The sequence below is a fragment of the Rhinopithecus roxellana genome, chromosome 17, assembly GCF_007565055.1.
Source record: "Rhinopithecus roxellana isolate Shanxi Qingling chromosome 17, ASM756505v1, whole genome shotgun sequence".
NCBI classification, from domain to species: domain Eukaryota; kingdom Metazoa; phylum Chordata; class Mammalia; order Primates; family Cercopithecidae; genus Rhinopithecus; species Rhinopithecus roxellana.
The window spans coordinates 106,630,625-106,643,721 of record NC_044565.1 but is presented as its reverse complement, the minus strand read 5'-3'; the positions used below and the strand labels follow the sequence as shown (position 1 = coordinate 106,643,721).

The window sequence follows — 13,097 nt, the reverse complement described above, 5'->3', positions numbered from 1 at the left end:
AAGATGATGTAAGCTTAAGTGTAGTAGGGAATAAAACTGGATAGGTTGTCTGGACATGCCAAGAAAAAGCCTTGAGACTTGGAAAAACAATTAGCAAGCTGTGACCTCTTCTTAACCAGTGATGTGAAGTGAGGAGACACAGGGCTCTACAGGGCACTTTGGTTTGAACCCCAGCTGTCACTAATTGTACAACTTGGTGAGTTCTTAACCTCTTAAGCTTGGTTTCCTTATCTGTAAAACAGATACAAAGATCCTACTTCATGGTGTGGCTGTGATGGTAAGATTATATAAAATAATATCTTTAAGGTATTTGTGTGGAAGTAGGTAGTTAAGAAAAGGTGGTTATGACTAACAGAGTTTCCAAAAGAGTGGCCTAGGAGGAAACTAGACTAAACAAGGATGCCTAAATATCATTTGAATTTCTCTTCAATGTTTCATGATGTTGGATCTCTGCCAGCAGTCTGTAATATACGTAGACTCACTAAACCAAAGAAAATGATCCTGTCTTACTCAAAGTTTTGTGAATTTATTCAAACAATGTCAAAGACACTAAGCAGAGCTAGCCTTGAACTTTCTGATTCGCTAACAAATCAAAGGAGAAATAAAGCCTACTGTCCAGTTTGTTTTTCTTTGGATATTTAACAAATTTGATTAAGACATTCCTTGACTTCCAGAGACTACATTTTGGCAGAAAAGATTAGACATATATACAAAAAACTATAAAACAAAATAGAAATTGGTAATTACCAAAAAAGAATTCAAAATGCTTTGGGAGAAAAGAAAAAGCTCTGAATCCCTAATTCCCTACTGCACGGCAGGGGGTAAATTAATGCTCCAGGAATTCGTTATTTTATGAGGGAAGTGGCAATTTTGCCCCCCCCCCCCCCCGGCCAAGAAAACACAAAAGATTATGATTTTCCAGGCCAAGAGAAGGGCATGAACAGCACTGAGGCAGGAAATCATCATTTTCAGAAAAGGCAGTGGGTGGGTTAGAGAGACACAGGCTAAGGAAATAGTGTGTGACAAGGCTATTAAGATGGGTTGCGCCAGATCACAAACAGCCTTAAATTCTAGGAGCTGGAGTTTGGACCTACTTGACAGGCGATAAGCAGCTTCTCAATATTTTGAAAATATGTGACCAAAGTAGTGCTTTAGAAAAATCTGAAACCAACACGGATGACAGATCAGTCAGGTGCACCTGCACTGTACCTTCCACAGAAAAACAAATCCTGTTGAATCTACTGCACTGAGAGGAGAAACAGCCAGCTGTAGCAAAAGCTGCAACTGCCTACCCAACGTGCATTCTCCCTCCCTTCCTCGCTGTATTAACAAGGCAGATTTTATATGGGACAGCAATGTGCCAGCTTTAAAAGCAAACAAAAACAACAACTGCATTCACTAATGAGAAATAAACATATCTGTTTAAGTAGTTGGTAACATTTGTCACTCAGCTGATGCATCGGTAAGGAAGCCCATCAATAGGAAGGGATCTCTCTGGAGAGGAAAAAGTTGCAAGCACCAGCACATGTGGCTAGGAACATCAGGTCTTCAACAACACTTTTGAAGTGCTCTTCAAAAGGAATCACTTGAAAGAGCCTGACATCCAGGACACCTGTAATAGAACAATTCTGGGCCAATATCCATAATTCATTCAGACATTTCCAAACATACCTACCATGTTAATGGGCTCAGCTATAGGCCTTGGTCCTCAAGGTATTTACTACATACTGTAGACAAAAAGATAAAATATATACATACAACAAACTGTAACAATGCAATGTGAATAAAGTAACAGACCAAACCAGTGTAATATAGCAGAGGAGACCCCACAATACAACTATAGCTTGGGCTGTATTCCTAACCCTGCTGTTAACTCACTTTTCAGCCTTGAATAAACTATTTTACCTCTCTAGGCAAATCCTGTCCTATAAAATAAAGGAGCAGTTTAAATAAAGGGCTAACACAGGAGACCCACTAAAGTGCTTACTGCATTAGTTCAGTAGGTTCCAACTTTTTCACATATAAAGCCATTTTTTAAATGTTAAATAAATTATCTTAGATCTTCACATCACTATGATTGTCTTTTTAGCACATGTGAACAGATAAAGCATGCACTATATAAATACCACCACAAATTCCACAAACCCCTTAAAAGAATCTGTACTTTATCAACATTTAAATGAAAATTAGAAACGTTCACAAACATTATTTCTTCCACTTCAAACACTTAATATGTGCATGAATTTTTATTTCCAGCCAGTTGGAATAAGTTCACAGTCCACAGGGCATTGGCTCTGCATTCTCTCAAGTCTTTCCCAGCCTTAATACTGTCATCTTAGTTCATTTGAAAGATTTTCAGAACCAGGGTGAAAAGGAAATCAGTAAGAAAGGAGTGAAAAAAGAAAACGAAGGATTCAAGAGAAAATTCGAAGGTAAGAACTCAGCCAGAAAGTGACTAAAGGGAGGGAAGGACAGGAAGAAACAAAAGCAACCATGTTAAGTGCCATCAGCAGCAGTATAAGTCCGGGGAAAAGAACCAGGATGATGGGAACCGATGGCTCACTGAGCATCTACTATGTTCTTGGCATGGCGTTAAATGGTTTAAAACTGAAAACATACACATGATTTTAAAAATCAAAACAGTACAAAAAGCTATACAATAAAACATTTCCCTCTCATCCTGGATTCTCAGGTGCCTAGTCTCCCTCTCCAGAAGCAACAATCACTAAAAATTTCATCTGTATCCTTTCAGAAATATTTGCATTTGCCTTCATATTTAATTATCACAACAACGTCTGAGATAGGTGGGATTACTTTATAAATTAAGAATCTGAGGCTTAAAGATGCTGACAGGGCCAAGATCAAAGAGCCATGAAGGGACAGAACTAGGATTAGAACATGAACCCAACCACCCATGTACATACTAACTCTACACTCAGAAAGCTACGAAAACTCTGGTAGCTGGATGCAGTGGCTCACGTCTATAATTCCAGAACTTTGGGAGGCTGAGGAGGGCGGATCGCTTGAGTCTAGGAATTCAAGACTACGCTGGGGAACATGGAGAAACCCTGTCTCTACAAAAAACACAAAATATTAGCCGGGCACAGTGGCGTGCACCTGTTGTCCCAGCTACTCGGGAGGCTAAGGTGAAAGGATCTCCTGACCCCAGGAGGCTGAGGCTGCAGTGAGCCATGATTGTACCACTTTACTCCAGTCAGGGTGACAGAGTGAGACCCTGTCTCAAAAACAAAACAAAACAAAACAAAACAAAAAACACTGTGGCAGAGATGTTCAAAGTGTTTGCAATAATTAAAAAACAGGACCCAAATAACCACTAGCCAAGGACTGGTTGTATAAGTCATATCACACGTACACTGTGAAATACTATGCAGCCATTAAAACTAAGGTTAAAAAAATAAGGTAAACCCAGATATACCACTCTAAGACAGCTTGTTGAAGTAAAAAGGCAATTGCAAGAAATGGGCAGTTGGTATTTACTGGACACAGAGTCTCAGTTTGGGAAGATGAAAAAGTTCTCGGAAGGAAGGGTAGTGATGATTGTACAGCAATGTGAATGTATGTAATGCCACAAAACTGTACACTTAAAAATAGTTAAAATAGCAAATTTTGTTTTGCATATTTTACTGTAACTTTTTTAATACTAAAAAGTGCAACTGCAGAACAACATGACTGTGATTCCATTTTTGTAGAAAGTATGTGTAAACATTTGTTGTAAATGCATGTTGTCTGTTATCTTGCTTTACCTTGCTTGCTACTTAGACATCCTGAAAGCCCTGGACTCCTGGTGTGCTGATGCTGAGTCCTGTGCCTCCTACCGCCAAGCACATACTGCCAGCAGTTGAACTACTACCTTCGCCTTTCTTCCTACCTCTCACGGAATGCACTCTTCAGCCCTTGCTTCATCTGCAGCTGCCCCGCCCCACTGTTAAATGTCACTGCAGACTCGTCGAGCTCCAAAACATGCTCCAACGTGAAAAAAGATGCAGGAAAATGACTCCCTTACTCACCCCTGCAGTAAGCTCCAGGGCGGAAATGTCTGATATGATCAAATAAAAGAGATTATATCAGAAAGAGGGAAAAGAAACCTCTGTTGCTGAAGAATGCACAGTATACGGCAACAGGTAGTGCAGCTCCTGCTTCTCAAGTGTCTTAAAATTAAAGTTTTTGGAAGATAATGTGGCAACAGTCCAGCATATAATGTAGACGACATCCCTGTGGGTGGAAAACCACAGCTTAAAGTATAGTTACGAGAACTATAAAACTGACAAAATGGTTTGAGATGTTTTTCCTTCTATGTAAGTTCAAACCTAGGTAAGAACATGACCTACACTGAGGTGTGTTTATTTAAATGATTATCCAAAGAGCAAACACAACATTATTGAAAACAGAGGCTTTCAGAGTAAAGCTCTGCTCTCCTCTTACTGATCTGTTGTAGCTACGGAAGTTTCTCTGACCCAGTGGAGGGGCTCCAAGGTCCCCCTCTCTAGGAGGAAAGGAAAGCCTACTTGCTGTACCCACATTTAGCAAAGGAAAGAACCGCCCAGGAGACAGGTCAAGGGGCTATAGCCAAGGGAAAGGGTGGGAATGATCAAATAAAATCAAGACAGCACAATCCTGACAGAGTTTTCTCTAAGCCTGCGAGAAACGGAACCACCAGAACTGAAATGATGTTTTCTACCACCAAACTTTCCTTAGCTTTCTTAAAAATCAAGAGTTTGGGCCGGGCGTGTTGGCTCAAGCCTGTAATCCCAGCACTTTGGGAGGCCAAGACGGGCAGATCACGTGGTCAGGAGATCGAGACCATCCTGGCTAACACGGTGAAACTCTGTCTCTACTAAAAATACAAAAAATTAGCCGGGTGAGGTGGCAGGCGCCTGTAGTCCCAGCTACTCGGGAGGCTGAGGCAGGAGAATAGCGTGAACCCAGGAGGCGGATCTTGCAGTGAGCTGAGATCCGGCCACTGCACTCCAGCCTGGGCGACACAGTGAGACTCCGTCTCAAAAAAAAAAAAAAAAAAAAAAAAAAAAATCAAGAATTTGATTTTCTCACCATACAAACAGGGACAGCGCACTGAAAAGGTGTGAAGACACTCAGGCCCATGGCATTTTCCCTCTTCATAATGGCACTAGCCATTTTCTTATCAGGGAAAATCCTGAAAGGCAGAGAGTTGCTTCTTCCATAATGGCCGAAGTCTTAGTTATTACATCCTACTAAAACTCCCCAAAACTACAAGGCACACACTACCACAAGCATTCAAGAACAATTTTAAGAGAAACCTTGTATTTGTTCCTTTTTAAATATCCCCAATACCTGCATATCCCTCATCATTTAGGATTATGTCTTTAACAGTGGTTCTTAAAGTATGGCCTTGAACCCCTGAGGGTCTCCAAGACCTTTTTAAGGGGTCTGAGAGATCGAAGCTATTTTCATCAAACTAAGATATTCCTAAGAAGTCACTGTAGCATTGTGCACTGTGTTGACACACAGATAGTGCAAAAACAACAGTTGGTACAACTGCTGGCCGCTCAGCACTAAAGAAGGCCATGGTAGTGTCCCTGAATTCTTTACCTCTATGTACTCACAGGAAAATAGTCAATTTCACTTTTTTAAGTGAAATGGTACAGTCACGCTGGAAAAAAACTGTCAGTTTCTTAAAAAGCTAAACATGCAATTTCTTTTTTTTCTCTTTTTTTTTTATTTTTTATTTTTATTTTTTTATTAGACTTTAAGTTCTAGGGTACCTGTGCATAACGTGCAGGTTTGTTACATATGTATACTTGTGCCATGTTGGTGTGCTGCACCCATCCACTCGTCAGCACCCATCAATTCATCATTTATATCAGGTATAACTCCCAATGCAATCCCTCCCCCCTCCCCCCTCCCCATGATAGGCCCCGGTGTGTGATGTTCCCCTTCCCCAGTCCAAGTGATCTCATTGTTCAGTTCCCACCTATGAGTGAGAACATGCGGTATTTGGTTTTCTGTTCTTGTGATAGTTTGCTAAGAATGATGGTTTCCAGCTGCATCCATGTCCCTACAAAGGACGCAAACTCATCCTTTTTTATGGCTGCATAATATTCCATGGTGTATATGTGCCACATTTTCTTAATCCAGTCTGTCACAGATGGACATTTGGGTTGATTCCAAGTCTTTGCTATTGTGAATAGTGCTGCAATAAACATACGTGTGCATGTGTCTTTATAGCAGCATGATTTATAATCCTTTGGGTATATACCCAGTAGTGGGATGGCTGGGTCATATGGTACATCTAGTTCTAGATCCTTGAGGAATCGCCATACTGTTTTCCATAATGGTTGAACTAGTTTACAATCCCACCAACAGTGTAAAAGTGTTCCTATTTCTCCACATCCTCTCCAGCACCTGTTGTTGCCTGACTTTTTAATGATTGCCATTCTAACTGGTGTGAGATGGTATCTCATTGTGTAAACATGCAATTTCTGTACAACCTGGCAATTGCACACTCTTGGACATTTACCCCACAAAAGGAAAACTTACATTCACATAAAACCTAGACAGTCCGGGCACAGTGGCTCTAAAATTCCAGCACTTTGGGAGGCTGAGGTGGGTGGATTGCCGGAACCCAGGAGTTTGGGACTCCTGGACTAGCCTGGACAACATGGCGAAATGCTGTCTCTACCAAAAAAATACAAAAATCATCCAGGCATGGTGGCGTGTGCCTGTAGTCCCAGCTAGTTCCGGGACTGAGGCGGGAGGACTGCTTCAGCCTGGGAGGTCAAGAGTGCAGTAAGTCATGACCATACTACTGCATGCACTCCACTCCAGCCTGGGTGACAGAGCAAGACACTGTCTCAAAAACAACAACAAATACTTGTCTATTTGTTCATAGTAGCTTTCTTAATAGTCCAAAACTAACAGCTTGAATGTCCTTCAACATGTGAACAGTTAAATTCCTGTACAACCATACCACGGAGCACTACTCAGCAACAAAAAAGAACAAACTATGACATACACAACAAATAGTGTATGATTCCACTTACATGAGATATGAGGTACCAGCAGTAGTTAAAGTCATAGAAAGTAGGATGATGGCTGCCAGGGGCTGGCGGGAGGAGGGGAATGGAGAGTTGGTTAATAGGTACAGTTTCAGTTTTGGTAAGACAAAGATTTCTGGACATGTATGATGGTTACGAATGCACAATAATTTGAATGATTACCCTCCCCCCAAAAAGTAAATTATTAATGGTAAATTCAGGATGGGAAGGGGACAGGAGGGGGAGGGACACTGGACCAGAGACGTTTGAAGGTCTTAAAAGGAAACTATTATCTCCTTTATTACACTACATATCCATTATTCTTTTTTTTTTTTTTTTTGAGACGGAGTCTCACTCTGTCGCCCAGGCTGGAGTGCAGTGGCCGGATCTCAGCTCACTGCAAGCTCCGCCTCCCGGGTTTAAGCCATTCTCCTGCCTCAGCCTCCCGAGTAGCTGGGGCTACAGGCGCCCGCCAGCTCGCCCGGCTAGTTTTTTTTTGTATTTTTTAGTAGAGACTGGGTTTCACCGTGTTAGCCAGGATGGTCTCGATCTCCTGACCTCGTGATCCGCCCGTCTCGGCCTCCCAAAGTGCTGGGATTACAGGCTTGAGCCACCGCGCCCGGCCCCATTATTCTTAATATCTCACGAATACTTTAAATTTTATATCAACTTACTAGTCAATACTTTAAGGAAAAAAGTTGGCCGGGCGCGGTGGCTCAAGCCTGTAATCCCAGCACTTTGGGAGGCCGAGACGGGCGGATCACGAGGTCAGGAGATCGAGACCATCCTGGTTAACACGGTGAAACCCCGTCTCTACTAAAAAATACAAAAAACTAGCCAGGCGAGGTGGCAGGCGCCTGTAGTCCCAGCTACTCGGGAGGCTGAGGCAGGAGAATGGCGTAAACCCGGGAGGCGGAGCTTGCAGTGAGCTGAGATCTGACCACTGCACTCCAGCCTGGGCGACAGAGCGAGACTCCGTCTCAAAAAAAAAAAAAAAGGGAAGAAAGTCCATGATGAAGGAGTACAAATTATTGTTATCAAATCTTGAGCTTTGACTCTTTTTTGTTACTTGTGACCAAATGGCAGGTGTGCACTTCTGTAATAGAACGATGAGCTGAATTACTTGCTTGTTTCAAGAAATATCATTTTTACTGGAAAGAACAACTGACAAACTAGGGTTATTTAAACCTGCATTGCCAGACATTCCCTTGAAACCGAACAAAGTGAATCTGTCACTTTAAGGAAAACAATTGACAATATTTTGTTTCCAATGATAAAAAGCAAGCTTTCAACTGAAAATTAGAATTTTGGAAAACTTGTAAGCACCACACCTAGTATCTGACAGCTTTTAACATAAAGACGTTGCTAATGAAATCAATACTGATAGTAACGAATGTTATTCGGCGCTATTAATGAAATGCGTCAGCTTGGGATCTGCCAAACTCAGTAAGCCAGTATTTTCCAAATGACAAACATATGGTGTTACAATGGGTAACACGTCCATTCAAACTGCAAGACAGACCAAGGAATTTTAATGTAACTGTGTGCAAAGGCCATTCAGAAGCTTTGGCTGCATTCAAACTGCAAGAGAGACCAAGGAATTTCTAACGAAACTGTGTGAAAAGTCCGCTGATAGCAGCTTCAGATAACTGCAAGACAGACCAAGAAATTTTAATATAACTGTGTGAAAAGTCCACTGACAGTAGCTTCAGATTCCACATCCAAACCAGCCTTTGGGAAACTTCCACTTAACTTACGTAGTTTTGGTGTAGTAATAAAGAATACCCATAATTATCTGAAAAAGCTATTAAGACAGTACTCCCTTTTTCAACCACACATCTGTGTAAGATCAGATTTTCTTCATATGAAAATATACCGCAACAGGCTGAACGCAAAGCAGATGGGAGAACGCAGTTGTCTCTACCAAGTCAGACAACTCAAGAGATTCGCAAACTGTAAAGGACGCCACTAGTCCCACGAACTCTTTTGTTTTAGCAAAAACCCTATGTTGCATAAAAATGCGGTATGTACGTCAACATACCACGGATTTATTCAATTAGTTAACTGTAACTTCACTGTCTCGGTTTTGCTTTCTAGTATAGTCTATGGAGACAGCCATCCTTCCCAGGTCCTCTAGTCCCAAGAGGGGTCCCAAGACCAAGACGTCTGCGACCTGCTGATCCCTACTGCTAGAAGATAAATGATTAGCTAGGCAAATACTGATTTGTCTTCAGGAACTCTGGGGGCAGCGAGTCGGCGTCAGCGCCCGTGCCACCGCGGACACCCGGGCGTGAACAGCAGGGGTCTCCTCCGCGGGCCCGCACGCAGCCACGCCGCCTCCAAAGCGCTGGGGGTCCCGGCTCCGGGCTCCGCGCCGCCCGGGTGAGGCCGCAGGGAGGCCGCGGGGAAAGCCCGGCCGCCCGCCCGCGCCAGGCCCGGCCCGAGGGCCCGCCAGGAGCGGCGGGGCTGACGTGGCGGGCGCCGCGCGGCGCGGCCCGTACCTGTGGGTCATCCCGGCCGCCACGCCCAGCATCTCTCCGCTTTCCACCGCCGCCGTCTCTCAGCCCCTCGCTTCACGGCACTGCTCCAGCCGCGTCCTAGTCCCTCGCCGCCGCGACCGGCTACTGGCGGGCCCGGAGCAGGAAGGGGAGGAGGGCCAGGGGCGGGCCGTACGGGGGCGAGCGAGGCGGGGGCAGGCGAGACGGGCCGCGCGGGAAGGCGGGGAGGGGCTAGAGCGGCTGGACAGGGGAGGGGCGGGGACTGGCGGGGCGGGCGCGGGAGGGCGGGGACTGGAGAGGTAGGCGCGGGGGGCGGGGCGGGGCGCGGGGCGCGGGGCGGGGCGCGGGGCGGGGCGCGGCGGGGCGGGGCGCGGGGGCGGGGCGGGCGCGGGGGCGGGCGGGCGCGGGGCGGGGCGGGGCGGGGAGGGGCGCGGGGGGCGGGGCGTGCGTCAGACCCCGCCCCAACCCGTGGCTCGGGCCCGCCCCCATCTCAGCACCCCAGGCTAGTCTGGGAGGCTGGTGCAAAGGCAGCTGGTGGCGGGGTTGGAGGCTTCTTGGGAGCCCACGACGTGCGGCGGCGACTCGGAGGCCGACTTCGCTACACAAGGATGGCGGTGACGGGCGCAGAGAGCGGGCCCGGCTCTCCTTGCGTCGAGGCTCCTCTGATTCCACTCGCGTGGCTACGCGGCCCCGGCAGCGGCCTTGGTCCCGGGGGGTGGGAGCTCCGCAGGGTTCCGCCCCGTCCTGGCGACTACGCCTGAGGGGACTCTATGCTAAAGCTCTGTCGGGCAGGCGGGGCGTCCGGGAGAACCTGGTCTGGATCGGCTACCGCTGGGTCCCTGAGCTCCGCACGGAGTCTGCAGGCTTTGTTTAACTTGTGAGTTAAGAAGTTAACCTTTCTTGTAGAGATTTCCAGTCTTGCTTCTGAATCCCGTTCTTCCTTGCTAGCTCTCATTGTCTTCACCCATTCCATCTATCAAAACCTGAAATTTCGGGGCCGGTGCAGTGACTCACGCCTGTAATCCCAGCACTTTGGGAGGCCAAGGCAGGCGGATCACCTGGGGTCAGGAGTTCGAGACCAGCCTGACCAACATGGAGAAACCCCGTCTCTACTAAAAATACAAAATTAGCAGGGCATGGTGTTGGCGTATGCCTGTAATCCCAGCTACTCAGGAGGCTGAGGCAGGAGAATCGCTTGAACTTGGGAGGCGGAGGTTGCGGTGAGCTGGGAGATGGTGCCACTGCACTCCAGCCTAGGCAACAGGAGCGAAACTCCGTCAAAAACAAACAAAAAACCCCTGCAATCTCCTAAGGATCTAATAGATAAGACAGATTATTCATCCTGAGCATAAATGATCCCTCTCAGGGTATCTGATTCAGTAACTATACTTACTCTCTAGTGATAGAACAGAAACTTTAGTCTGCTGCCAGTGGAGGCATGTGGGAGAAAAACAGTGGATCTATTTGATGTCCTGACATCAAAGTAAATTCCAAACAAAGCAAATAGTTAAATATTCAAAAAAAATTAAAAATAAAAAAAAAATAGAGGGAGAGAGAGGATATAAAAATACCACAAGAAAACAAGGGAAAAAAATAAAACTAAGGTTGGAGTGGTGAGAGGGTTTTCAAAGAGCATATAAACCATAAAATTAAAAATTGATAAATGTAGGCTGGGCGCGGTGACTCCCGCCTGTAATCCAAGCACTTTGAGAGGCTAAGGCGGGTGGATCACCTGAGGTCAGGAGTTTGAGACCAGCCTGACCAACACGGTGAAACCCCGTCTCTACCAAAAATACAAAAATTTCGCCGGGTGTGGTGGAGGGTGCCTGTAATCCCAGCTACTTGGGAGACTGAGGCAGGAGAATTACTTGAACCCGGGAGACAGAGGTTGCAGTGAGCCGAGATCGTGCCATTGCACTCCAGTCTGGGCGACAGAGTGAGATTCTGTCTCTAAATAAATAAATAAAAATTGATAAATATAACTACGTAGAAATCTAAATTTTCTGCGTAGCAAACAAATATAACAAACCCCAAGAAAAATATTTGTAAAATGTATGACAAAAATTATATTTTTATCTAATTATTAAAAAAGAAGTACAAAAATGTTCAACTCAGAGAAAAACAGGTTTCTACAGAAAATACAAACGATTTTTTAAAATACAAAAATCTAACACCATAAAACAAAAATAAAATATGATTTTTCACAAATGCAAAGATGAAAAGTTTGACTATATACTGTTTTGATGAGGATATAGGGAAACCCTTTTTTCCCCCCCCAGAGGAGGTCTCCCTATGTTACCCACACTGGTCTTAAACTCTTGGGCTGAAACTATCCTTTTGAATAGCAGGGCTTACGAGTGCATGCCACCATGCCTGGCTAATTTATTGTTGATAGGAGTATAAATCCATACACGCTTTGTAAAGAATGAGTGGGCAATAGCTGTCAATGTAAAATTCAACTCTACTTTGACCCAGGAAGTTCATATTTTGGAATTTATCTTACAAATGTATTCTTATGTGCACACCAAAAGAATGTACAAATTTGACTGGGCACGGTGGCTCACACCTGTAACTCCAGCACTTTTGGAGGTTGAAGCCGGAGGATCCCTTGAGGTTAGGAGTTCAAGACCAGCCTGGGAAGAAAAGGGAGACCCCCCCCCCCATCTCTACAAAAATTTTTTTAAAAAATTAGCTGGGCATGGTGGTGGGCACCTGTAGTTCCAGCCAGCCATAATTGCACCACTGCACTGCAGCCTGGGTGACAGAGTGAGACCCCGATTCAAAGAAGAAAAAAAAGAACAAATTTTAAAGATCCCTTGGCAACTCTCTGCACACTAAATGATATCACTGAAATTTACTTTAAAATAAAATGTAGGAGTGGGGAATGTGGGTTGATAACTTGAAACTACCTCATAAATACATGATATTCTTTATATTAGCTTGTCTACTTTAGTGTATATGTGAAAATTTCTATAATAAAAAAGTTTTTAAAAATTGAAAACAGCCAGGCTCAGTGGCTCAGGCCTGTAATCCCAGCAATTTGGGAGGCCAAGGCAGGCGGATCACGAGGTCAGGAGATTGAGACTACTTTGGCTAACACGGTGAAACCCCGTCTCTACCAAAAATTAAAAAAAAAAAAAAAAAAAAAAAAAAATTAGCCGGGTGTGGTGGTGCGCGCGCCTGTAGTCCCAAGCTACTCCGGAGGCTGAGGCAGGAGAATGGCATGAACCCCGGGAGGCTGAGCTTGCAGTTAGCCGAGATCATGCCACTGCACTCCAGCCTGGGTCGACAGAGCGAGACTCAGTCTAAAAAAAAAAGAAATTGAAAACAGAAGAATGTACAAGGAGAGTCATTGCAGTTTTGTTTTTAAGAACTGAGAAAGTTTATTTATCCAGGACATTGTTTAAGTAAATTATGGTTTCTACCAGTAATACTCTGCAGCTATTGAATAAATATAGCCAGTAAGTATATGAAAAAATGCTCAACATCACTAATCATTAGGGAAATGCAAATCAAAACCGTGGTGAGATATACCTCCTACCCTTTCAGATGGCTACTATCAAAA

The 13,097-nt window shown here is 44.7% G+C and overlaps 1 protein-coding gene and 1 long non-coding RNA gene across 3 annotated transcripts in view; one reads left to right on the top strand and one right to left on the bottom strand.

Moving 5' to 3' along the window:
• Nucleotides 1-9,774, bottom strand: part of LIMS1 (LIM zinc finger domain containing 1) — a 151,321-nt gene extending 141,547 nt beyond the window's left edge. For both annotated transcript variants that reach the window (XM_030921144.1, XM_030921143.1), the window contains exon 1: nt 9,536-9,774. In XM_030921144.1, the coding sequence (XP_030777004.1) occupies nt 9,536-9,567 (32 nt within the window). In that variant the 5' untranslated portion in view covers nt 9,568-9,774. The remainder of the gene's footprint in view (nt 1-9,535) is intronic.
• A 245-nt stretch (nt 9,775-10,019) lies between these two features.
• The window catches only part of LOC115894260, a 39,195-nt gene continuing 36,117 nt past the window's right edge, over nt 10,020-13,097 (top strand). The window contains exon 1 of the long non-coding RNA XR_004054338.1: nt 10,020-10,409. This is a non-coding gene — a long non-coding RNA (uncharacterized LOC115894260). The remainder of the gene's footprint in view (nt 10,410-13,097) is intronic.